Source organism: Zalophus californianus, chromosome 4, assembly GCF_009762305.2.
Source record: "Zalophus californianus isolate mZalCal1 chromosome 4, mZalCal1.pri.v2, whole genome shotgun sequence".
NCBI lineage: Eukaryota > Metazoa > Chordata > Mammalia > Carnivora > Otariidae > Zalophus > Zalophus californianus.
This window is the reverse complement of record NC_045598.1, coordinates 175,153,958-175,180,783: the sequence shown is the minus strand read 5'-3', so window position 1 is coordinate 175,180,783 and position 26,826 is coordinate 175,153,958. Positions and strand designations below refer to the sequence as shown.

The 26,826-nt window shown below is 50.2% G+C and overlaps 1 protein-coding gene across 11 annotated transcripts in view; it reads left to right on the top strand.

Moving 5' to 3' along the window:
- The window catches only part of MTSS1 (MTSS I-BAR domain containing 1), a 159,344-nt gene that overhangs the window by 110,387 nt on the left and 22,131 nt on the right, over positions 1-26,826 (top strand). For 6 of the 11 annotated variants that reach the window (XM_027606129.2, XM_027606100.2, XM_027606070.2 and 3 more), the window contains exons 4-7: positions 12,895-12,979; positions 15,264-15,355; positions 16,725-16,799; positions 21,204-21,215. In XM_027606129.2, the coding sequence (XP_027461930.1) occupies positions 12,895-12,979; positions 15,264-15,355; positions 16,725-16,799; positions 21,204-21,215 (264 nt within the window). The remainder of the gene's footprint in view (positions 1-12,894; positions 12,980-15,263; positions 15,356-16,724; positions 16,800-21,203; positions 21,216-26,826) is intronic. The other 5 variants (XM_027606139.2, XM_027606094.2, XM_027606111.2 and 2 more) reach the window with 1 other exon arrangement.

The window sequence follows — 26,826 nt, the reverse complement described above, 5'->3', positions numbered from 1 at the left end:
CGATGAATCTGGGTAGGAAATTAGCTGCAACACAGAAGTCTGTCGGAGTCTTGGCCAATGTGGCCACTCTTCCGATAGAGTCTGACATCTGAGCTTCTCTTGCTTTTCCCTGTCACAGTGGCAGGTGGGGTGGGCAGCACGCACAGAGAGAGGGCTGGGGAGCGGGGGAGGTACTAAGAGAATTGGGAAGAGCCAGTGTTACAAGCCTGGAACTCGGAGGTCAGCACACCTGCCAATTCCCACATACGGAGGTTTGCTGAGCACCTACTGTGTCCAGAGATGTGAACACATCCCGTGATGTGCAGTTTGATGAGATGTCAGTGTTTCTAGAAAACAAAGAGATCTCAAATGAGACTAAGCATGGATGAGGTCTCCACAAAACTGTGCTATAGAGGCTCCTCCTGGGACAGGTCAGTAGCCAAAAGGGTGATTTTGGGAAGGACACTCCTAATGAGTAGGGAAGGGTCCTTTGCACCTGTCCAAAGGAAGCTGGCAGTTGGTGACCTGCTGAGACCATCCGTGTCCGCCCGGGAGCCAGGGCCCTGCATGCAGACCGACCAGCTACACACAGTCCGGCAGGGATGTGGCAACAGTGGTTTGAGTCTCGCTGATGAAACAGATGTTTGAGTGGAGGGGTTTTTATTTTCCTTCAGTTACAGCAAGGCAGGGGGCAGAAATCTGATTTCTCATCCATCAGCTATTCTGAGATGTATTTGCAACAGTGAGCTGTCCTGAAGAACGTTTAAAAGGTCCATAGACTCAGGGGCGCCTGGGTGGCTCAGATGGTTAAGCATCTGCCTTCGGCTCAGGTCATGATCCCAGGGTCCTGGGATCGAGTCCCGCATCGGGCTCCTTGCTCAGCAGGGAGTCTGCTTCTCCCTCTCCCTCTGCCTCTCCCCCTGCTTGTTCTCTCTCTGTCTCTCTCGCAAATGAATACATAAAATCTTAGGGGAAAAAAAAAAAGGTCCATAGACTCAGCCCTGGATACAGATCCTGAATTGTACTGTGTGACCTTCGGCAAATGACTTCACTTCTCTGAGCTTCCCTGGCCTCATCTGTAAAGTGAGGATAATAATACCTATCTTATAATGATACCTATTTGAGGAGTAGAATGGGGTTAAAAATTGATTTCCGTGGGCTTGCAACTCGCTCTTTGCTTACAAGCCCTTAGTAAACAGTAGATATTCGTAATAATTTGGAAAGCAACAAGATTGCTTCCTGAGAGTTGATGAAGTCAGCACATTCTGGCATAGTTTAGGGATGTACAGAAGCCCCTTAAAGGACTAGAGCAGTTCATAGGCCAGCAACACATTTCTGGAGAGCAGAGGTTTTAAGGATGAGTTGTTAGTCACAGGGAGGGTCTGGTCACCAGCGGAAGCAGAACCAGGGGATGGCTTAAAGAGACCGCGTCAAGGGCTCAGTCTCAGGGGTTTCATCACTTCTGGGGAGGTGGATGCATCAGGCTTTCTCTGATCCCCAAGATACAGCTGCCCTGTTCTGTGTCCATATTGTTCATCAGGCCCCCTTCTACATGATCTGGCCTTCCCCGAAGGCCGCCTGGGAGGTGATGCTCAGATCAGTGGCTGTAAGCATCTTATCTGCCCGGTGGTTCAGTTTCGCCAGCTAAGAAAACATAGCAGCCCACATCCGCCTTGCCTGCACGAGTTGGCTTCCTTGAGTTGAGTACCTGGCTCCAGTGGGGGTGTCTTTCTGCACCCCTGCATCAGAGGCAGACCCTTGTGGGGAGCGCTGGTGGTGGCAGCTGTCTGGGAGGCCATTGGCATTTCCTGGTTCATACCCGTCCCCCCCCAGCATTTTCCAACCGGGTACCATTGCGTCTGAAACGGCGGCAGGGAAGGTTCCCAGTCCGAGTGCATTTGCTCCTGCCCTGTCTTCCCCAGAGCGTGAGCCGGTCTGCGTGTTTGTGTTTCCATATTACCACTCTTGCTTTGCTTTTGAAACAGCAACAAAGAAAGAGGAATATTGGTCTCTGTGGCTGCCAGTACCGTGCATGCCAGAATCTCGTGCTTGCTGAAGCCGCCAGATGGTGGTGGGACTGTGTGTGGTTTTGTTTCCTCTGCTTTTTGAAAAGTCGTGAAGTGGGAGAGGCTGGGGAGTGTGAGCTTGGCTGCAAGATTGTCAGCTGATAACAGTTTGCAGTGTCTTCCACCCTGCATGTGGGCACAAGGGTGTCTTCCCAAACTGTGTTGCTGACCCTGTCCAGCATTTGCTGAGTACACGGTATTAGCTGTCCCGTAAACACCAGCTGGATTGTCCATCGCCTGTAAGCCACATACCGTGTAGTTGAATAATACAGTTTTTCAAACAGGAAACTCCATGTGTTTTTCTCTTCCGTGAAGATGGAAGCGGGTGGTTGGGATTGCCATTGTAGCAAAAGGGAAGTTCGGCTTCCTTTGTGGGGGAGATTTAAGGGTTTATTTTTAAAAATCTTTATACTTCTTTTTTTTTCCACTTTTGTCCTAAGGGACCCCATGAGGACAAAAGGGGGCAGATCCTTCCACTGCTTAAAATACTGCTCACATTTCTCATCTGTTAGTTTCCTTGAAATGAGGTTGTGGATTTGTTGGTAAGAACATTTGGGTGATCCAAGTAGCACATGGAAAAGTGTTGGGTGTTCTTGAAACCATGGTCAGGGTTAACATAAAGTGTTTGGATGCTGTTCCGTGATTGAAGTCTGACAAGTGTCTCCACTGAGCGGAGCTGCTTACGTAGCTAATGTGAATGGTAAACTGTCTGTATGGTAACCCGCGATACCAGGAACTGGTTGTTTCTTTCCCCTTCTCCTCCCCTCCGCTCCCTGCCCCATCCCCTCCATTAAAGAAATGTAGGGCATCAAATGATGCCACCTTTTCCCTGTTGTCCATCTCTCTGTGCCCAAGGATAAAAATAAAATGCTGATGAAGCCAAAAGAAACACAGTTAATTTGTTCTTAATATCCTGAGTGCCTTCTTTGACCTTTAAATGAAAATGATGGTGCCCCTGACAGGAACCACCCGCCTCACAAATGCGCAGGGACGGACTTGGGTGTGTTTCCCAAACATGAGGAAGGACAGCCAGTGTGGGACTCCTGAGAGGGCATCAGGAGCTTCTTTGCTAATTAAAGGCAAGAGTGTGATGTTGAGCATTAAGGAACTGCTGGTTTGTTGCTTAGTGAGTTTTCCAAGGGACCTTCCAGCCCAAAGGTCACCCTGAAAATTCCCTGCTTCCACGTTTGGGTGAGCTGTGCGTTCCATGAGGACTGGGGCTGTCTCCCTGTCCATGGCATGGGAATGGGACCGCAGTAGCATTTCTTCAGTGTTTGTTGAGTGTAGGAATGCTGTCCTGTCTCTTCTCCAGCATCCTAGCTGCCATAAGATGCTTTTCCTTAGAGGAAGAAAGAGGGTCAGCCTGGAGGTCACCCGGAAAGTCCACTTTCTAGAGCCTCAGGCTGGTCTGCCCACCTCCAGCTGAGGTCCAGTTGGTCCCCTGTCTGGAGTGCCGAGTGCTCCCTACAGACCCATTATGTTGTTGGTCCAGCTGTGGTGGGGCCCCTGATGACCCTTTGGACTTGGCCCCTTGGATTGGATATGTGGGTAATGCGTGGTCTTTGTTAGGGCATCATGGTTGAGCTTCTCTAAGGATAAGAACTGAGCTCCCCTCTTTCTTATTAGAATTCAGGCTCACACTCAGGTCCCCGAGACACTTTTACTCCCCCTTTCGGAGTCCGGGTACCACCACTCAGAGCTGTGAGAACCCCAAAACCCACCTGCAAGATGGCAGAAGCGGGGCGCCAGCTTCCCCGTCAGGTGCGGCGCCGGCGTGTGTGCGGAGACATGGTGGCCGTGGCGAGGGTAGCAGATGGAGTCCCCAGCCGTGCCCTGCGTGGTCTAGCCAGAGCCGCAGCTGATGCACGCCAAGGCAGCTTCTGTGATGCCACGCCCGGGTGGTCTTCTGGCTGGCCAGCAAGGTGAAAGACCTCTGACGTTTCAAGACTTTGGGGCTCTTGAAGAGCAGCGGCTGGAGAGAAAGGACAGACATGCTCTCCCCTCCTATTCTGAACCCACGATGCTGCACCCTGCCAGGCCATTGGCAGGATAGCCCCTGAGTGCCCTGTGAGGGTACCAAGCGTTGGAGTCCACGGGACCTTTCCTTTCCATCCTTTACTGGAAGGAGGGTGGTGACACACCTGTCTTGATCTTTGCAACATAAAATAAACTGCAGAGAAGGAGAGCTGGGGACACCTTCAAAAGCTGGCTAGCCAAGGACAGCTTGCCTGCCTGTTGCGGAGGCCTGGGGGCACCGAGAGATTGAAGCTCCGGCAGCCGGCTGACCGTGAATCTCTTGATACCACAGCTCTGAGTTCCATCAGATGACCACTTTGTTGATGCATAGCTAAGCAGACCTTTCCAAGGCAGACCCTCTGGACTGCTCCTTCTCAGCCTTTGGTCTCCTGAGATGTTTGGAAAGAAGGAATAAATCCGGGCTTTCGCAGAAAACACCCTTTGTACTGTTAACTTGCCTTCCATGTTCTCATCAGCCAGCTGCTTGGAGAAGGGCCATATTCCACGTGGGAGAAGTGAGGGCCATCCTCTGGTGGCTGGCACACTGATGTGGACGGTCGCTCCAGCCAGGCCAGAGTTACTTTGGCCCCTGCCTTCCTGTTGGACTTGGCTGATTATGGCCACACCAGAGCCCTACTTAATTGGCCCATTGATGTAACCAGTGCTCTTTCTCTAGAAACTGTACCAACCTCTGCCTTTAGCAAGCTCATAGTTGGTGGGCTTCTCTCTGTATATCCACACAGTATGGACCATTGCTAAATTATTTAATTATAAGGTATGTAAATCTTTGGAAAATGAGTGTAAAATCAAGATTGATTATTTCTATGAAATAAGTGGAATGCTTGGGGCGCCTGGGTGGCTCAGTTGGTTAAGTGACTGCCTTCGGCTCAGGTCATGATCCTGGAGTCCTGGGATCCAGTCCCGCATCAGGCTCCCTGCTGAGCAGGGAGTCTGCTTCTCCCTCTGACCCTCCCCCCCTCTCATGTGCTCTCTCTCTCATTCTCTGTCTTTCAAATAAATAAATAAATAAATCTTTACCAAAAAAAAAAAAAAAAAGAAATAAGTGGAATGCTTAAAATATGGGATAGAAGCAAGTTGCTTTTAAAAACAAATATTGCCATCGAATGCCGTATGGATGAGGCAATTGTGAAAGATTGGGGACAAGATTGTAAAAAATCTGGGATACTCAGGCTGTTTCACAAGAAGCCCAAACTCTGAATCATAGGTGATGCATTTCGGGTGTGATGTGCGCAGCAGAGATGACCCGAAACACGAACTGGCACTACTGTTTAGTAGAATACAGTCATCCACATTTGAGTCTAAGCAAGTTAGACCCTTCGCGAGGTCACACAGCTAGCGAGTGGGGGAGCTGGGCTTTGAATCCACATTATTTCCCTTCAAAGCCTAGCTTACTTAACCCTTTTGCTCTACTCCTTTTCTTCTTGGTCCCCGTGTTAATTCGGGAGATGGCAGGGCTCTGACTCCAGATCAGCCATGGTGCGCATGCTGCTGTGGGATCTCCATGGCCTGCAGGCTACATGGGGTCCGCATTGTCACTCAGGTATGCAGCACTGGGGCGGGGGAGGGGGTAGTGGAATATAGCTGGGAAGGGGCCCCCAGAACTCTTTTGAGGTCAGTGGGGAGGGGACGGGGTCACATACCACAACAGGTAAGATCTGTTGTGGATTAAAACAGATACATTTTGGGACAAGGTTCCTGATACAAATACGTCACAGGGTGACGTAACAGTCTTATTTGGTATGTGTGGCGTATCTGGCACGTTTGGTGGTTGTGTACCCAGGAACCACGCACAGCCACCCCTCTGAGATCTCTTAAACTTTAACCAGGTGGGCGCGGGGAGCGATTGCACGCATTTGCGTGCACAAGGACGGAGCACCTGCCCGGGCTAGGGTTGCATGGCACCTGTGTATGGTGTCCAGTGTCACTGATCTTCGGAGACACTGTGGGGCTGTCAGTGCTTTGCTGGCCTGTGTCCAGACAGAAGTCACGAGCCGTTGAGTGGCTAGAGGTCACTTTCGTATTCTACTGCCCTTGTTCCTCTGAGCCCCTGTCTGTCCCATGAAGGAGCTCTTCCTAACTGCATGGACGGTGGAGCTTCGGTGCCTGGGATCGGGCCCATCTCTGGCCCCTTTCATGGCTGTGTGGATCCTTCTGGTATTTCACCCTGGAACATCAGCTACCTCTGGTGGAATCCATGTGTCCCTAGGGCTGCAGGGGAGGGAGTCAGTGCCTGTTGACTTTGTGGGGAATGTCAGTTGCGTGTTTTGGAATTAATGTTTCTCTGACGGCAAGTGGAGTCGTTTCTTCATCACATGAACAGGGGGTGCCTGTTACCTCTGCTCAGGATGCTGGGGGTGGGCAGCGAACCCGCCTCTTGGAGTGGCTGCAGTGTCTGTTGGTGGGGCCACCACCGTCCCAGGGAAGATGTCAGCTGTGGCTTGTCCAGGCCCAGCGCCGAGATCAGAGAGCTGTCCTTATGGGAGACGGTCACTGTTCCCCTTGGCTGGTGGCTCTCAACAGGCGTGATTCTGCGCCCTCCCCCTGCCCCAGGGGACATTTGACAGTATGGAGACATTTCTGGTCATCCTGACCTGGGGCGTGCTATTGGCACCTGGAGGGCCAGGGACGGACACTGTGGGACACCCCACAGCGCTCAGGGCAGCCCCGCACCACAGACAAGGCTCTGGTCCAAGACATGAGCCATGCTGGGGTTGAGAACCCCTGCAGTAGGTAAGCGGCCCTGCCCCTTTGAGCCCTCCCCTGCAGAGGCTTCGGAGAGCCTTCCCCTGTCCTGTGGCTCTTTCGGGCTGCTAATTAGGCTCCCAACAACATGAGCCCTCAGAGGGCCACCGGGAGGTACAGTGACTTATTGTGGCCCTGTGCTTCTTAAATCTTGCTCCCCCTTCCCCCCTTCTGCTGCAGAAGCTGGGTCCGACAGACCGGCTTTTCAGCCCTCGCTGGCCACCTGCACGCCGGAGACCCCACCATGGCCAGTGCATTAGTCCCCCGCTGTGTGGGGAGATGGAAGCTGCCTGCCAATGAGGCGGCGTGGAGGGATGGGGACGGGGCCACTGGACGCATGCCACTGTCCCGCCTCTCTGCAGAGCCACCGTGTGGCAAGCTATAGTCTGAAAGGGTGTAGCCCTCGTGGACTTTTCGGGAGATGATTGTGGCACGGTGCCTCCCCATTTTTCCTGTCGTCCCCCAAATGGCATAAAACAGTTCGTATTCTGTTTGTGACTTTAATGTGTCTCTTTGTCCTCAGTTGGGAATGTGTCCAGTTTGTCATAGTGGGCGAGGGCCTTTGGGTGTCAGTAAAAGGGGGGCTTGGATCTTCGCTCTACCACTTCCCAATCCTGGGGCCCTCAGCAAGTCAGTTCACCCACCTGAGCTCCAGTTTTTCCGTTTATACAATGGGGACAAGAATACCAACCCCACGGCGTTGCTGCAAAGATAGCGTTCCCTGCACCATTTTGTAGCTGCCCCCCCCCCCCCCCCAGCCAGTCCACTGGCCCCTCAAGGGTCAGGCCCTTGTCATCATCTTTGGATTCACTTCAATTCTTGCTGCAGGCAGATCCTTATTATGGGGTGCATTGAGTCTCACAAAGAGATAAGTCGAAGTCTTAACCCCCCCAGTACCTGAGAATGTGACCTTATTTGAATATGAGGTCTTTGCAGGTGTAATCAAATTAAGGTGAGATCATTAGGGTAGGCCCTAACCCAGTACAGCTGGTGTCTGTAAGAAGAGAGAAATTTGGACACAGATGTGTGCAGAGGACAGAATGCCTTCACAAGTACCTCGTGTGAAGACGGAGACACACAGGAGGCTGCCCCTCGACAACGAAGACAGACTGGAGTGATGCATCGACAAGCCAAGGGTTGTCTGTAACCACCAGCAGCTGGGAAGAGGGGGGAAGGATCCCCCCGTGCGGGTTTCCGTGGGAGCCCGGCCCTCCCCACACCTTCATGTCAGACCTCTGGCCTCAAAGTGTGAGACAGTACATTGTGGTTGTTCTAAGCCAGCTGGTTCGGGGTCCTTTGTTACGGCAGCCCTGGGAAACGGATGCAATACTCAATAGGCATTGGTGGAGTTTTTAAGTGTCTTCAGGTGCAAAACGGAGTATTCTGCCCCAGCATTCATACCCTGATAGCCTAGCCTCTGGACTTTCATCTTTTTTCTCCACCGTTTGTGTCCTTTGCAATTCATCCAGTGTAGATCATTGACTAATTTTGTGCTACTTTATTATAAAAACCTTTGCTTCTTGCAGCAGAAAGTTCTCATGTGTACCACGTTGGAAAGAATTAAGATCTTTGCCATAAAGCATCTTTGTGTAGCTCAGCAGCTACTGCCCAGACTGCGATTTCTTTCAGCAGCAGGTTGCTTCTTGGTGCTCGAGGGAAGCGCAGGAGGCCCGTGCTCCCTTCCCTCTTCTCCTTTCAACTGGCAAGAAACAGAACCAAATCAGAGTGGCTTTAAAAATAAGGAAATGTATGCTCTTGCAAAACGGGAGCTCCAGGCCCAGAGGTTGCTCAGGGGCTGTGTGTTAGTGTCTCGGCTCAGGGAGGTCACCGGGGTTGCCGGCCCCTCTGTCTTCTGTCTGGAGGACAGATCTCATCCTAAGGCAGGTGTCCCCATGACCATAATGATAGCTGACTGCAGCAGATGGGCAGCCTGCTTTCTGTTCGTGACCTGTGGGGTCTCTTTGGTGTGTTGATGTTAAGATCAGGGACATTTTCCCCATGGGCCTCCACAACAACTTTCTCTCTTCTTTGTCCCATCCCTGAACCAGCCACTGCCAAAGGGGGTGGAATTAAGTCATTGGCCCAGACTTAACCATCTGAGGATGAATGGGCTCTGGAGAGAGACACATGGTGCCCCTGGGCACTCTCCAAATTAGTGACTCTTATGCAGTGTTGGTGGGCAGAATACCGCCCTCCCCAAAGGTGTCTCCAATCTTCATCCCAAAGGGGACTCTGCAGCTGTGATGCAGTTAAGGATCTTGAGGCGGGGAGATTATGCTGGATTATCCAGCTGGGTCTGTGTAATCACAACGGTTCTTATAAGAAGGAGGTAGAGGATCAGTGTCAGAGAAGATGTGAGGACCCTGCAGAGGTCAGAGAAGAGAAAAGATGCTAAGCTGCTGGCTTTGAAGATGCTGGAAGAGACCACAAGCCAAGGGATGCAGGCAGCCCCTAGAGGCTGGAAAAGGCAAGGAACAGATTCGTCCCTAGAGCCTCCAGAAGAAACACAGCCCTCCTGACACCTTGAGTTTAGCCCAGTGTAACAGATTTTGGACTTCTGACTTCTAGAACTGTAAGATAATAAATGTGTATTGCTTTAAGCCATTAAGTTTGTAGTGATTGATTATAAAAGCAATAGGAAGTGAATATACCATTGTTCCTTTGGATGGAATTTGCATCAGTCTAGACCTTTTCTAAGAGAAGACTCTTGTATTTATTTTGAATAGTCTGTAGTGTGTACGTAGAAGACACACAAAGATGTATGGATTAAACAAAAGACAAACCCAACCCCCCAGGTCCTGCCTCCAGGTATAGGCCTGCCCGCCTGGTGATCCGCTCTCAGAATGGTAGATGGTGGCTCCTTCCTTCAGCACCAGTGCTGGGTGCGGGGAATCCAAAAACAAGTAAGCTCTTGTCCTCACTCACAAGCTGCTGAGTGTCTCAGCTATCCATTTGATTCCATAAATATTCTCACTGTCAGATCGGAGCCCTTCCAGATGTCTGCTCTGTCTTTGTAGCTAAAGCCGGTTTCCTCTGAAGCTTTTTCAAACTTGCTGATTTTTTTTTTTTTTTTTTTTTTTGGTGAGTTTTAGCAAGGGTCAGGAAGAGCATAAGATGTTAAGCACATCCACAGATAGAGCTATTTTTAGGGTGCCCCATGTTGCTGCGATCAGCAGTAATTCCCGCGGACGGGTCCCGGGGTCCGTGGAGGTCACCCGCCTGTCTTCTGCCCTGTGCCAGTTGGACAGAGACACGCTGTTTGGAAGTTGTCTTTGCCGTTTTCATTTCCTCCCCTCTCAGGCTTTCCTGTGCTGCGGGGCCCGTGTAGGACCTGCTTGTTATTGTACCATAGACCGGCTGTTTCTGGGAAGGAACAGAAGGAAGCCTCCGGCTTTCCTGGGGGTGACACACGACCGGTGGCCATCTAGGGAAAATGTCTGGGAACGTAACAGAAATAATGGAGAGGAGAAATGGGGTGAGGGAACCGACCTTGAGTGATCTTTTCCAAGCCCGGAAGCCCGTCTTGGGGAAACTGAGGCAGGGGTTATCCGTGAAGCACTTGCCCATCCCTGCGCTCTCGGGGGTAGCTTAGCAAGGACAGGAGCTCAGTCCGGTGGTACCAGTTCGACATTTCTGGGCTGCACAGCCAGAATTTGAGAGCGGGGCTTTAAAGACCTAACGGCCCTCATAGCGTGTCGCTCAGTAAATTCAGTGGTATTCATTCTAGGCTCTTGGCTCTGCCCCTGCCCCACCTTCCACTGTCTGTAGTCAGAGCCATATGCTGAGTGGTGAAACGCATAGGTTCTGGAGGCTCGGCCTGGGTTGGAACCCCACTTAACTAGAAGCATGACCTTGGGCAAATTCCACAAGACACTTTTCCTGTCTATAAAATGGGGATATAATTGTACTAGCAGAACCAGGAGCGTTTCGAGGGTTGAGGGAGTTCCTGTGTGCACGGCACTTCTCCCTGCGCCCAGCACAGCCTGAGCTCCATCCAGGTGACTCACCTTCTCACGACCTTCAGCACCGCCAGCCTTGCCTGGAGAGGACTACATTGCTACTCCAGCGCCGGTCTGTGTTCTATGCTTTATTTACCCTGCTCCCCAGAATGGGATTCTGCTTCCAGTTTTTACTGTTGTCAGCATTTCGAGGACTGTCCTCCTGGGGAAGGATTTGCTCTCGTCCTTAATTGTTTTCTTTGGTTAAATTTCTAGTAGTAGAATTGCCGTGTTGAAGAGGGGACTCGTTTTTAAAGGCTTTCCTGGATGGATACTGCCAGATTCTCCTCCAGAAAAGGGACTAGTTTACACTCCTTCCAGCAGTGCATGAGTGTGCCAGCTTCCTTGCATGGCCAGGTTATTAACTTTTAATCAAATGAAGGCCCAGGAAAAATAGGAGTTATTTCCCTGGGGATAAAGTGTTCCTTGCCTTTGCTCGTTAAGCAATAAAAGCTTGCCTGTGGCGCGTGTGCAGGCAGCGCCCTCTACTGGTTTTCTCTGGTGGAGAACGGTGAGCAGCAGTAGATGGGGATGCCCAGGTGGGTCTCTAACTTCCACGAGTGGCTGCAGGTGCCAGGGGCTAAAGGGTGACATTTTGCCAAGACTCCCGGCTGGCTCTGCCCAGCCTTAGGTGACCTTTAGCTCTTGCTCGGTTTTCTTACAACAGTGCTTCACAAACTGGGATTTTGCTCCCCAGGGAACTACTGTCTGGAGACATATCTAGATGTCACAGATTGGGGGGCGGCTACTGATTTGTGGACGGTCAAGGCCAGGGATGCTGCTAAACATCCTACAATGCACAGGATCCCCCACCCCCCAAACAAAGACTCATCTGGCCCACATGTCAGTAGTATTCAGGCCAAGAAGAGGAATGGGGGAATTGTTCTAGAAGGCTTTTCTTTTCAGACTAAAATAGGATATAGAAATAGTAATATTTGATATATATTACTATTATCACTAACTTTTTTGGTTCTGGAAATCTGTTGTGCCGAATAAAATGGAAAACAGGAAGAACTGAATAGCGCACTGACGTTTCTAAAAGAGCAGGCAGAGGGGGGGAGGCATGCACTGTAGTAATGTCATCAGTGCTAATAAGGGAGGGCATTTTTTTTTTTTTTTCCTGTTCACTTGGCTTGGTTAAACCTACCATAAATGCCTGCAGCTTTCCCTTGAAGGCCTTGTCTGTGGAAAAGAGTGCTTTACTGACACTTCCCTGCCCCGATTTCATGAGTCCTAGTATTTTCATAACATTTATAATTGCGCTTTCCAGTGCTTGATGCTGAATTCCCATCTGTGGTTGCAGTTTGCTCCCCACACCCAACTAAGTGCTGATTCAGGCACTGTTTCTAGGAGGGGGAAGGAGGGAAACTTCACAAGTAATCTGAAAGGGGGTGTGCCCGAGGGGGCGGTAGGACAAGAATTTTGGGGAAATCAAACCGAATTACAGCTTACTTTGACATTTGTCGAGTCTGAGGACCTCTTTCACCAGCCTTACCCCAGACCCCTCAGGAAAATGCTCCCCTATTTCATCTTGCTTTGGCCTCACTTGTCTCCGAATGACTTGTATTCTAGACTATGTGTTTTGAAACAGCTAGAGTGTCCTTATTGGCTGTTCTAAATAATGCTAAGGGGGTTATTTGGCCAGAAGTGGAAAGCAAAACAAAACAGAACAAAAACAACAGCTTTTCCTTAAATATCAGATACTATTTTGATCGTCTTCCTTGGGAAGTTATTTTTCACATTGCAGGTCACGATCCGTTAGTGGGTTGTAAAATCAATTTCTGGGTCACAGTTGGCATTTAGAGAAAATCAGGATAGAAAGTCTTACTGGGCATTGTGTATAGTAAGGGTAGCTTTTATTTTGGTGATTATGGAAAAATGCGTCACCATGTATATTTACACGTGTGCGTGCGTGCGGGCATGTATGCACGCCTGGCGAGAGGCAAGTGGCTTGGGTTTTACCCCGTGGTGAAATCCGGCTTCTTCCAGATGATTTCATTCTCTCTTCAAGATTTCAGTGATCGCGGCTTGTCTCCTGTCCTCAGCTTTGCCTGTGTTTCTTTCTTTTTCAGGTGGAACCAGGGAGATTGGCTCCGCCCTGACCAGGATGTGCATGAGACACAGAAGCATAGAAGCCAAGCTCAGGCAGTTTTCGAGGTGAGGAGCGCGTCTCGCCAGGATCTCACTGGCCCTTGCTGGTTTCCGGAGAAGGGGCAGCATTTTCCCCCCGCAGCGTTGCAGTGCCCACAGCCCGTGATGCTCCTCCCTCACTGATCAAGCGTTCATGGACCGTCTGCCGCGTGCCAGGCTCTGGGTGGGGTGCTGGGGGTGCAGCGGACAACCGGACGGCCTGGGTCCCTGCCCTCATGGAGCCCTCACCCCACTTTTTGCTCCTTGTGGGTCTCTCCTGGCCTGCCGCCGGCGTGCGAGCAGGGCATGCACCCTCTGCAGGAGCCTCTGGAAGGGGAGCCATGGTGCTGGGGAGTGGGGCACGTGCTGTTCCCCGGGGGCATCCTCTCTACCCACCACGGATAGCGGTAGCCATGGAGCCCTCCGTGCTGCCGGCCTCTTGTCTGTCTTACCAGCATCCGGAGTGGGTAGAACTGGCAATGGTTGGCCACGGGGATTTGGAGTCACCAGTGTTCCAGTGGGGGCGGCGGGGAGGGACATTCTTCCAAGCAGATCGGAGCATTCTGCTTTACAGATCGCAAGTTGTGTGAGGGGTTGCCGATGGGAAAGGCCTCTGGCCCACGTGGCTGGGCCACCATGGGAAGTGGCAGAACGTGGTGGGAAGTGCCTGGTCTTGGAGACTGGTAGGCCTGGGTTTGAACCCCAGGCTGGCCGCTCAGGCACGGGCCTCTTGGCTGGAATCTCAGCTACTATAAATTGGGGTGCTTGTGAGAATTTATGGAATGTCCACACATTTCCAGCAGAAAGCACCTGGGTAGCAGGTGATAACATCTGCCCGCCTTCCCTCCTGCTCGCTCCCAGACCATGCAATGCCTCCTCTCCCACGTGTCATCTGGGTTTATTTGCAGTAAAGAATGAATGAATGAATGAATGAATGAATGAATGGCGGTACCCTACCCCGTTTTAGGGATGAGGAGACACTGGTTCAACAGCCAGTGTTTATGGAGCACCTACTATGTGCCAGGCACTGTCTTAAGGCGTGTGGGCTATAGCAGTGAGTAGAACCATGCCCTGTCCTCACGGGGCTTACACTCTAGACACTGCATACACCTCCCACAGCGTCAGGCCGTGGGAAATGCCACGAGGCGAAATCTGTGGGCTAGGAGACAGGTGGCCACTGTTCCACCCTGGGTGGTTAGGGAGCAAGTCTGTTCAGAAGGACGATTTGAACAGAGACCTGGAAGAAAGGAGGGAGTGAGCTGTGCTGATGGCTGGTGTGTGTGTGTGAGGGAGGGGAGACCCTGATGGGGAAAGGAGGGAATTGTACCAAGAACTTGAGGATCTTCAGGAGGCCTACGATCAAAAAGTAGTCTGAGAGCACCTTTGTAGTAATTCTCACCAGGGCAATTCGAGCGATTTATGGGCACTTGCTAATTTTTCTACAACATCTCTGTGATGTAGGAATGTATCCATTTTCTTCTGTTACACGGACATAAACCCTGGGGGTCTGTGCCTCGCACGGTTCCTCTGTGTGGGGAGGTACCTGGGGATGCCTTCTCCGCTCTTCTCCAGAAGCTGGCCATTCAGCTTTTCCTTCTCCAGGCTGTCCACAGTTAGTCTACACTCATGACTTCTAATTCTTTTTTTTTTTTTTAAAGATTTATTTATTTATTTGAAAGAGAGAGAGAGAGAGAGAGAGCACATGAGAGGGGGGAGGGTCAGAGGGAGAAGCAGACTCCCTGCAGAGCAGGGAGCCCGATGCGGGACTCGATCCCGGGACTCCAGGATCATGACCTGAGCCAAAGGCCGTCGCTTAACCGACTGAGCCGCCCAGGCGCCCCATGACTTCTAATTCTGAATGCACATCAGAATCAATGTGGCTTTAAAAAAAAAAAAATAGTAATACTATCCCACCGTCCAGGTTTCTCTCAGGCATGAGGTCTGGGGTGTAGCCCTAATGTCTTTACCTTTTTGAAGCTCTCCAGGAGCTTCTGTTGTGCAGCCAGAGGGGTGACCCCACAGGTCTGTGACCATGCCTGTGAACACACGAGAGAGAATATAAGCAGGGGAAATGAGAAGAGGGCTCGCTCCATCCAGTCATGTTGACAGCCTCCTACCAGTCCCTGGAGAGCATTCTGAGAATAAGGTTGTTAACAAAATGGGGAGATTTGGACGTGAACTTGGGCTTAGGTGCTGCCTGGCCTTGCACCCAGTTGTCATGACTTGGGTAGTTTTGACAACCTCACAACAGGATGTATCTGTTTAACTTCTCCTTGTCTTCCCCCCCCCTATTTTTTTTTTTGGGTGAAAGTGCTTTAATCGATTGTCTGATAAACCCACTTCAAGAACAGATGGAAGAATGGAAGAAAGTGGCCAACCAGCTGGATAAAGACCACGCGAAAGGTATGGGGGCAGGCTGCCTGCTGCCTAGCAGCACGTGCCCCGAGCAGAGCTGCGGATGTTGCCTTGTGCCTTTGCTGGTGTCCCCCACAGGGCCCCCTCTGGTTCCACTTCTCCCGTTTTGGCGTTGGAGGATAAAGACTCCCGAAACCTCCCTCAGCGGCTGATGGCCCAGGCTCTCAGTGGTCTTAGCTGTGATCGGCTGAAAGAAACGTGAACGGTATTGCCAGGCTTCAGTGCCAAAGATTCACATGTAAGGCATTCCAGCACGTTTCGAAAGCCAACCTTTTAAAGAGAGAAGCTGACCTTGGGTCTCCTGCCCGGAACCACCACCCTCTCTGGATATGCTTCAACGAAAGCGCCTCAGCACCTCGTGTGCCGTGCTCTGGGGGCAGAGTTGTCCAGATGGACACCTCACCAGTTGGTCCTCCTGGACCCAAAGGCTGGGGTACTGGCAGCGTGGAAGGGGCAGGTTGCTCCTAGGATCATACGACCTGCAGTGAGTGCTGGGGAGAGAAGGCCTATGGAGAGATCAGAGGCGGGAGGAAGCCAGAAGGAAGGATTGGTGCATAGCGGATCCCAGGAACGTGGGACTGAGGGCCCTGAGTGGCAGCATGGGGCTGGGGGGGGGGGGGGGGGCTCGGGGGAGGGAAGCGTCCGGGAAGGCTGCAAGGGAACTGGTCAAACGGACAGTTATTTGAATATGAGGGCAGCAAAGGAGGAGAGAGGTGTCAGAGGCGGTTGTCACCTCAGGTGTCCGCATCTGGGTGATGGAGGCGCCAGCGACAGAAATGGGAAGTCCAGGAGCAGGTGTAGACTGGTGGGGGACGAGGAAGTCGTTGTTGGGGGGACGTGGTGTACGTGTGTGGGCCGCCCCTCCTCGGGGTCCAGCACCAGCCTTGGTGTGGGTGTGAGAGTAAGGCTAAGGCAGCTGGGCCTTCCTCCGTTTGCCCCCACGCCGTCCGATCTCTCACGCCAGGGTCTCGGGGGCTCTTTGCCGAATTGTAACCCACATGGGTTCCTTTTTGAGCAGAGCACTGCAAATTATGGCCTTTGGGAAAGCAAATCGTATTTTTCAATTTCCTGACATGTGGGCCGAGAAATTGTGGATTTTTCACTTTTAGTAAAATATCCCCGAATGACGTCTTTCTTCACAGCTGATATGAGTGAATACTATCAGGAAAAGACCAAGGTGCATTTTGTGGCTTTTCACGTTAATAATCACCCCTGGGCTATAAAATGTCAGCGTGAGATTGTCATCGTATGGCATTCTGGATGAAGCTCTTCATTGCATGTCATCATTCGGTTGTTCCTTAAAATATTTTCCGTTGCGCAAAGTGGTAAAATGATTCAATATTCTGCCTTCTTTTAGAATATAAAAAAGCTCGCCAAGAGATAAAAAAGAAGTCCTCAGATACACTGAAACTGCAGAAGAAAGCAAAGAAAGGTAACTGTATGAGTTCTGCCATTAATAGTGTTCCTTTGGGGAAACGAGCAGGTGCTTGGTTTGTCTTTGAAGCAGAAAGCACTGGATTCAGACGGCCCTGGGGAGCAGGAGCACCTAGAATCCATCTGCATTAAAGTTCTCAAGTGCAGAATACCTATTAATTTGAGGCCCTTGCAAAGTTGTATTTGACTTGTTCCCTCCCCCCTACCTTTGTCTCCAAAATTTGACAGTTTCCATGCCTATTGTGCGTTGTAATGAAACCTATAAATTTCTTGGAAGCCTTGGGATAATGCATAAAAGCCTTCATGCCAATGTCCTCTAGTAATTATTACAGGAATTATGTCGTTTTCTCCTCCATCGTTCACAGCCTGTAATCTCCGAAACCCTTTATTAAGCCTTGTGAGAACGTTAGAAATGGCTGCAGTGGGAGCCTGGGAGCATGTGCTTTATAGAGAGCTTTTTCATGGTGTTCGTGAGTGTGGGGACTCCCAGGGAAAACCAGACTGGGGCAGCGTGGCCCTCCGCCCGCCTCCCTGCTTGCTGTCATCCACACACTGGCCCCCTGTCAGATCTGTGACCTAGCTCTGCTCTTCCAGCGTGGACTGGGAATGTGCAGAGGAAGATCTAGCTATATCCACTTTGCAAGCATTTGTGACATTTTCCTAAGACCGAAAATCTAGGGACTTGAACTTGAGAGGGTGACATTCTTTCCAGGCTATTCTTTTTTTTTTTTTTTAATTTTTTATTGTTATGTTAATCACCATACATTACATCATTAGTTTGTGATGTAGTGTTCCATGATTCATTGTTTGTGCATAACACCCAGTGCTCCATGCAGAACATGCCCTCTTTAATACCCATCACCAGGCTAACCCATCCCCCCACCCCTCTCCCCTCTAGAACCCTCAGTTTGTTTTTCAGAGTCCATCGTCTCTCATGGTTCGTCTCCCCCTCCGATTTACTCCCCTTCATTCTTCCCCTCCTGCTATCTTCTTCTTCTTTTTTTTCTTAACATATGTTGCATTATTCGTTTCAGAGGTACAGATCTGTGATTCAACAGTCTTGCACAATTCACAGCGCTCACCATAGCACATTTCCAGGCTATTCTTGATACCAGCTTTTTGAATTTGTTGTCTCACAACTGTTGAAATGTTTTTGTTTTTTCCCATGAGGAAAAAACTCTGTGTTTAGTGTTTGTTTGGGACAATGTTTGGGACAATTTTTAGGTAGAAACCCCCAAAACCAAATTTCCTCTTTTCCTAAATGGGCAGTTCTCATTTGGAATTAGAGGAAAATACATTCAGAGAGCTGGAGTAGTTTGGTGGAAGCAGGGCAAGGACTGGACAAAGTTTTCAAGCTTTGACATTTTTCAAAAATGTCTTCCCAGTTCTTGTAAAAACCGTAAAAACATTTCACGATAAGGGCAGGAGAATTTTCACCCATAACCAGATTTTCTGTCAGTTTTGGCCTCACCCTTTTGTTTTGGATGTGTTTTCTTGGTACTTTTCAAACGTATGTTCTATCTCCCTGGCACATCTGGGAGCTAGCATTGGACAAGTAACAGGGTTTGCGGCCAGTAACATTTTAGTGAGTCCAGAGGTAAATGCTTATAAATCAAACGGCCATCGCCTCCATCGAATCTGGGGTCCCATGGAAGATCTGGCTGGTAAACATTCAGGACTGATTTCCATGTCGTTGACGGCTTGGTAGCTTTGAGATGAAAGGGATTTGGAAGGAAGGTCCAGGGAAGACACTTAAAGGTTGGGAAAGGTTTGGAAGTTTGGTAAAAAGGAGGAGGGAAGAAAAAGTAGCTGTTTTCCCTTAGCTGTTCCGGAGTTCTCTTTCCAGAGGTCTTAAGTTCTTGGCTGCAGTGATAATCCTTTTATCTGAATTCTGCACGGAGGCTGAAACAGTGTGCATCTATCACTCAAAAGTCCCCGGCATTGTCCAATTAGCAGAATTTGGACCTCCAGGGAAAGGCTGATGGGTTGATTGCAGTGCAACACAAAAGGAAGTTTCTGGCAATTAGACTTGCCCAAGCACTGGCTCAGGCTGCCTCGAGAGGATAATGAGTTCCCCATCGAGGCACCCAAGGGAAGGATTCAGGATGCCTAGGGTGCTGGACTGTGTAACATGAAGAGATGCTTCTGGTTCCAGGGCTCAGTAGAATTGGCATTTGGTTGGGAGGCTTCGTGGGGCACTTGGGCCTGAAGGCAGAGGGTGGAGGCTGTGACCAGGGATTTCCGGAAGCATTCTGTCTCAGCCCTAGCCACATAGCTGGTGGTCTCAGGCACCATGTCCTTCCAGACAAGGTGGCCACCGTGGTATAGTTATGTACACGCACCAAGTCAGATCAGTTGCTTGGAATGTTCCAGATGATTTTCTCGTTACTCCGGAGTACAACCAGAAAACAGTTTTCTTTCTTTCCTTTACAAAAATATTTTTTTTCTAAAATATATAAGTGCATTTTTTTTGACCGAGTGCACATATTTGTGTATGTCTGAGGTGAATGGAACCTTCTAGAAGGCACCAGAGTCATCATTCTGTTTATAATAGAGTGCTCTCCTAGAAGATGGGTAGCCTGAGGATGGAGCAGGAATGCTGCAAGTTAAGGGCCAGCAGAAATCTGGTTATTTGAGGCTTCCAGTGATTTGGGGTCTGGTTACCTGAAGTTTCCCTTTCTGCCAGAACTCCTCTTGAGGCATCTGCATCACCTTCCACAGGTGGTGGGTTTCTGGACTCTTGGCTTATAAAGCGTTGGTAGTTTCTTCTGAGATTTACACAATGTGTTATGATAGACACATGCTTCAGATACCTTTTTTTTTTTTTTTTTGTCCTGATAGAACTGAGTCTGGTAACCAGATAATCACTTCGCTTTTAATGTGTTTTCAGGAGATCACCAAGCAGCTTTCTGCCGTGTCTTTTTAAAAAACTGATCTTTGATCTAAAAGCTCTTCTGACTCTCCTTTTCAAAATTTCAAATGCCTTTGTGCAGTTAAACATGGTGGTAGCACTGCCCTTGACGTAGGCAGACACATAGGGGATGTCAGTTTTGTATGTGACTAATTTACTTTAATTTTCACTCTGCAGATACCACCTTTTGTCACATGCTTTATTGGGCTCTTTTTTTCCCCCTATAATAAAGACAGTGATAATTTATAATCTAAAGGTATTTAAGTATTACCATCAAAAAAAAAAAACTTCAAATATATTTGGGGGGATTTGGTTAGATTTTATCTCAAAACCATTTTAAAACAACTTGGCATCTGCTCCAGCTGTGGGTGGGTGTACCTATTTCCGTGGAAGGCAGGGTTACCAAATACCTACCAGGAATAAACGTGAGGCAGATGTTGGGGGCTGCAGAGATGGTACCCGTCCTCCGAGAAGTTCCAGGCTGATGCCCGGGGTTAGGGACCCAGAACAGAGCCAGCCTGATTGACAGGCGATGGGGAGAAGACCCAAGGCAGCAGGAAGGTAGGGATGTGCTGTGGAGCTGACCCAATAGTCCGAGCTCTAGAAGATGTCCGATGAGTCCTCGTCAAGCCCTGCTGCTTGATGTCGGCTCAGGTCCTGGAGGCTGGCCAAAACTTCACTGGGGAAGTGAGCGTGGATGGATTGTGGGAAACGTGTTCTGTTCTTTGCTTGCTTTTGCCACCTTACTGTACAAAGTCAGCAGCCTTCTCATTTAATTAACTCCCAGATTACTATTAATTTAAATGTAAAAATTAATTATGGTCAGGCCTTCTGTTTCCATCTGAAACTACTGAAAGCTTATCAGGACTTTCTTTGAGTCTGCTAAAACTGGATGGTTCTACTATATTAACCCTGGAGCCTGACATTTCAATAGTTCAATCTATCATTTTTGAGCAGAGGCTGCAAAAAGCCAGTACTATAAACCTAATAAACAGACTCACAGAGGTCCAGATGAAGACGTTATTTGCTCTTCTACTAAAATTTTAACTTTATTATTTTTTTTTCATTTTTCACCCCAGTTTAAATTTTGTTTCCTGGGTTTCCCCAATTACTTTTCAAGTTATAGTAAATTGCACTTGAAAGATTTTCTTGGTGTAAAGCATCTTAATTGGCTTCTTTGGGGAATATAGTCTTCATCTCTCTTCTTAGAAACCATGCTGTGATCTCTAGGGGGTGATGCTTACTAACGAGGAAGGTTTCTGTTTAGAGGAGAAAGAAAAGTTTTAGCAAGTCAGGGAAGGGACCGTGGATGCGCAGCTGTTGGTGGAGGTGGGTTTAATTGCCCCGACAGAAAATCCGGTGGCAAACCACGGACTGTTTAACACGTGAAAGGAAGGTAAGACTGCTGCTCGAATCCCAGTTTGACTTTATTATTTTCCTTTTTGTGTCAATTGTGTATCCTGCACTTTCTCACCGTGCGCCCCCCGCCAGTGGACGCTCTCGGTAAGTCTACCAACCCGACTCTCTGGTGGCTGGTCACGATGTGGTCCTTGCTGTGGGCTTTCCGTGGTTGTCCAGACCTATGCTAGTTGCCCAAGTTTTCCTGCCAGCTCAGAACAATCAGTTGTGCCTACTTAATTTTCCATAACTTTAAGACAATCGTGTGTGTATGTGTGTGTTTTAATCATTTTCCTTTTTCGGTGTTTGGCCCTTTCACGGGTTAGCCTGACATCCTGAGGGCCTTTGCATCATCATAATTCAGTATTAGACTCATGGAAAGAAGAAATACAGAGTGATTTGCACTGGAAATAAACGTATTTATACATACATATATATCTGAGTATATATGTATGCGTGTATTTATATCACAAAATGTGTAGAACTGCACTAAATAAACCCTCAAAATAATTCCCAAATCAGATTTGGTTGTATTAAGCTAGCAAAATTTCTTTAACTTTGTCTCCCCAGGACCATCTAGTTCTTTTCAAAATGAATAATTCGTTGTCTTTTTAAAAAACAAACAAACAAACAAACAAACAAAAAACAAAAGTATTTCTTATTTCAGCGGAGTTTGTGAAATGTTTCATTTCAAATTTCAGCGGAGTTTGTGAAATGTTTCATTTCAAAGGTATCAGATCTTCCAATTCAGTAATCCCAGTGATTCTTCTTGACTGAATGTTGAACTTCATCCTCTGGGTGATTTGCTCTTGGAGTCTCGTGGCTATCCCCTGTCTTGGAAAGGTCTGTCTGAGGCGTCCGTGTGGTTTATCTTGCCTTGAGTGTACCTGAGTGTCCTCTGAGACCATTTTTACGGAACAGCTCCAGAGAGGTTTTTGAATTGGAATCTAGCCTCTCCAACACACACCCAAGTGGCCTGGGTCTCCTGTGATAGGTGGGGGGCCGAGATGGTCTGCTATCATTCGCGTGGGACCCCGCTCTGTCTCTACTTCCCCTCATGGCGATGTTGGCGTAGTCGTTCCCCAGCTTCATAAGCAGTGATCTTCTCCAGTCCTCAGTGTTGTGATTGTGAAACACTTTGAACAAAATTTAGTGTACTTTTGGGAGGAAGGTAAGATAGCCCCCCCTTTTTAAAATTTTTTTGCATATTATTACGATTACATTTATATAACCTAAAATTCACCATTTTAAAGCGTACGTTTCCGTGGCTTGTAGTACATTCACAGTGTTGTGCGACCATCGCCACTGACGCCATAACATTTGCACCACCCCCGAAAAGACACCCTCTGCCTTTTGAGCAGCCAGTCCCCATTCTCCCTGCCCCCAGCCCCGGACACCCACTCATCTGCGTTCTGTCTCTACGGATTTGCCTCTTCTGGACATTTCATATAAAAGGAACTGCACGATAGGTGTCCTTACGATGACACAGAGTTTTATTAGAACCTTCGCTAAGAGCCTGGTGTGGGTCCATCTGTGGAGTAAACTGGGCATTTTATTCGTTTTGAATGATGGGCAGTAGGGTTGGGGATGAGGAAAGAAACCACACAGCCCTTTGGCTCCATAGCGTAACCTCTGCTCATCTCAGGAGAAATTGCCACAGCTCCCTCTGTTTCTTTCAAGATCTTGCGGGGTCCACAAGGCTAAGCCACAGGGACGTGTAATCATAGCAGTGAACTTGGGCACAAAGACATAAGAGAGTGGTATGGCTTGAAACCCTCATAAACTTTTTTTTTGCAAGTTTTAAATCCTTTTTGAACCTGGACATCTACATTTTAACACAGTTTCACACTAGTTAAAATGTCCTGGTTCAACAAGAGAAAAAAATATATAAATGAAACTATCCTTTGGTCTACTTAGAAGTATTTACCTTGAACCCTGGGTTCCTGCATAAGCTTGGCTGGGGGCCTCCATGAGGGAAGGAATTTACAACTCAAAATGTATTCTGCAGGGATATCCTGCCCCCTCGAGGAATTGAGACTCTAGTGGAAATAAGCCAGCTAGTATAGTCTGTGTGCTCAGCGCTGTGAGGAGTATGAGCAAAAGGTATAGCAGTGGGCAAAGAAGGAACTCAGCTCAGCCTGGAGGCAGGGAGGTGATAGTGAGCAAGATGGAAAGCAGTCAGCTGGTGGAAAATAGGACAAGGGATGTTCAAGGTAGAGGGGACAGTGTATGCCCACACATGGCTGTCACCATTTAGACGGCAACACCAGAACCCTGGTCAAAGGTGACCGTGTCCCGAGGGGGCACTCCAAGGGCAAGGGTGTGTGCTACCCTGAGTCAGCTTTTCTGGAGGCTGCCAGTCTCCCCACAGGTGGACTGGACCCATAGGAGATCCACAGGGATCCCTCCCCTTGCTCGGCCTCAGCTCCCTGGCTACCCCAGCCTGCCTCCAGAGGGTTCCGTGCCTGGGCCTCATTTGTGCTCAGACTCCAAACTGGACTAAACTTCTCCGCCATCAGTGCTGAGTGCCTGCCAGCAGGAGCGTGGTTTATGCGTCCCACGGCCACAGCGGGTGTACGCCCACGTACCTGTGCACGTTTCTTCTATACTTAGAAAGCCGGCAGAAACCACCGTCAGAATGCCCCTCAGACCTACAGTGTGGGTCGTTCTCCTTGCCTCCCAAAAACTGGACGTGTCTGGGTCTCTTCCAGCCACCCCTGCCTTTGGTTCTGGAAGAGGGATAGTTCTAGGAGCCCTCTTCCCCAGAGGGAGTTCCCACCTAAACATCTACAGTCTGAGCTGTTACTGGGTCGCCTGGCTCTCTTGCCTGGCACGGGGCAGAAGACCTCTCTGCTCTGTTCCTGCTGCTGAGCCCGAGGGACAACTGGCCGCTCAGAAGCTGGCGTGGCTGGCATGAGGGGCCCCGCACGGCTGTCTACCACCCGTGTCCTGGGTGTGTCTCTGAAAGTCGTCAGGAATCGCCAGCCCCTTAGGGCTTCCTGGGCCACTGGAGGAGGGATGGAGCCCAGAGCGCCCCCCCCCCCCTCCCCGGCCCCGGTTGCTTCTGGCTATCTAGGTTCCAAGACCTGGCCCTGGAAATCTCTGACTACTCTCTGCGGTCACCACCTCACTAACACGTGTCGGCTGTCTGCAGAGCAACATCCCAGCCCCTGTCCTTCCTAAATCCTGCCGTAGGTGGTGAGGCGCTGGCCCGTGGTCCAGCTGCTTCCCCCATCTGTGCTCACACCAGTGCAGAAGGTAAAAGTGTGCTTTGGGCCCGAACAGATGATTGCTCTGTGGAAACTGAAGCTGGAACAGTTCCTTCTGAAATCGGGGGACAGGTGATGGCTTCAGCCTTCGGAGGTGGTTTGGCCACGAGCAGCTTTGCGATGTGTCTGGGCATTTGGATCCAGCTGTAACTCAGCGGGGAAGGCTGTTGAGTCACGGCTTTGCTCCAGGCTTGGGGAAGGCATTTCAGGAGCACGCACATTTAATTATGCGGGAAATGATTGAATGGGTACCAGCCTTAATGGGAAGACCTGTGCGACATGGACAGCAAAGGACTTTGTAATAATGGGTCAGCACTAGGGAGCCACGGCATGATGGGCGTCCCGGCCCTCGGAGCACCAGGCAGAATTGCCGGCAGAGTGAGAGGCGCAGCCAGCCGGTGGGTGACACAGCCAGCCTGTGGAGGCCAAGCCCAGGGCTAGCGGGCCGGTGGGGAAAAGCACAGCCAGGGGACAGCCCGATCCTTCCACCTTGGTGGAAGCAGGAGTGGCGAATTTTCCTTTTTATACCTGGTGCGGCATTCCGGAAGGCTGTCCCTGCCTGAAATCAGTAGAGATGTTGGAATTGAACCTGGAGAAACTCCTGCAAAGGGCTGTTGCATTGGAGAAGAAAGCCGGTGGTCCTCAGAGGCAGGGGGTTCCTTGGCCGTATTTCACAGCTGAGAATTGTAGGTAAAAACAGGCCACGCAGACTGCCCGCCCCAACCCCCCGGGGGCCCAGAGCTGCCAACCCCCTTCCTTTGCAGAGCTGGTCTGTGGGAAAGCCTCACCCCCACACAGCTCACCAGGGGCCTCGCCTGCGACTCTGGTTGCGGATGGCTGACCCCAGGAGCTGAAATGCTGAACTGTCCCTTACACAGTGAGGCTGTTGTCATGGGCTGGAGCGCCTGGCTTCCCTGTGGCTGCCCTCAGGAGCCATGGGAGAGGTATTTACAGTGGCCTGGAGGGGATACAACAGGAGCCCAGTGGAAAGGCCAAGAATTGAAAGAACAGCTTGCTTGCAATACTGATTTCTTACACAGTGTGGTTTTCACCTCCTCAGTGACTGGTGCGGTGATTCGGGGGGGTGGGGGTGGCAGGTCTGACTCGCTAGAGCTGCAAGCCATCCCCGGTTTTCATGGGGTAATTAGTTCCCAGATGGTGCAGTCTCTGTCATTCATCAACGTCCTGCGGGAGGACTGCAGATGCGCGCTGTGCAGCAAGCCATTGGTGGGGCTAGGCGTGAGTGCCCCCACCCCACGGTAGCCCCCGTGTGCAGCTGAGCAAGCAGAAGTGGCCTCTGCCCCCAAGCTGTCCCCAGGGTGGCAAAGGCATTTATGTTCTAACGTCAGTTGTCTGATGCCTAGGACTGGAGCCAGTTCTGACACTAAATACCCAGAGTTGGCATGGGTCCCAGAGGCTAAGGGCCCAGTCCCACAAGACCGCCCCCACCTCAGTCACTAGCCACAAGTGGGGGTCCCCAGGCTGCCCACACTTTGGCCTGGCCAACCTCGAAGTCAGGGTTTCCTATGGACTCCCCTCAGGTTTGCTAATTCGTTAAAACAACTCCCAGAACTCAGGGAAGCACTGTACTTAGGATTGCTGGTTTGTTCTCAAGGATACAGATGAACACCCCGGTGAAGAGATGCACAGGGTGGTGGTGGGGCGCGTGCAGAGCGGCCGGGCCTCCCCGGGGGTACCCCCCCCCCAACATGTCGGTATATTCCCCGGTCAGGAATTCCTCCTGAAACTGGCTGTTCACGTTTTTATCCCGGCTTCATTACAGAGGTACGATTGAGTAGGCATCGGCCATTGGTGACTAAAAGCCCACTCCCTCTCCCCTCCCTGGAGGTCAGGGGTGGGGGCCGAAAGTTCAAGCCTCTAATCCTCTGGTTGGTTTTCCTGGCCAGCATCTCCCATTCTGCAGCTGTCTATCTAGCCCCCTACCCTCCCTGTCACCTCGTTAGCACGACAGAGACACTCCTGTCATTCTGGAAATTCTAAGGCTTTGGGGAAGTTCTGTGCCAGGAACTGGGGCAAAGACCAAATGTATGGGTATGTGTTCTGTTCTAAGACAACATCCTAACGTCTTATGACAACCCTGTGACATGGCAGCATCAATACAGTTCGTTATGAAGAAAATGCTGGTGCTCACGGAGGAGGCAGGGGCTGGATTTTGCTTGGGGGAGCTGAAGGTTTCCAGGAGGAGGCAACACTCCAGTGGACTCCTGAAGGTTGAATCAAGAGTGCCTGTAGAGAAAGGGGCGGGCGGGAGAAGAGAGGAGTGTACGTTCCGGGGGTGGGCACGCACAACATCAGTGCGGCTGGAAGCTGGAGGTGGGTTTTCGTTGATGTTCGATTCAGTTAATATGGAGTGGTGCCTGCTAGGCGTCCTGTCGGGGGCTAGGTGCTGGGGTCGTGTTCTCCCCGTGCTGAGGGAAGATGGAAGG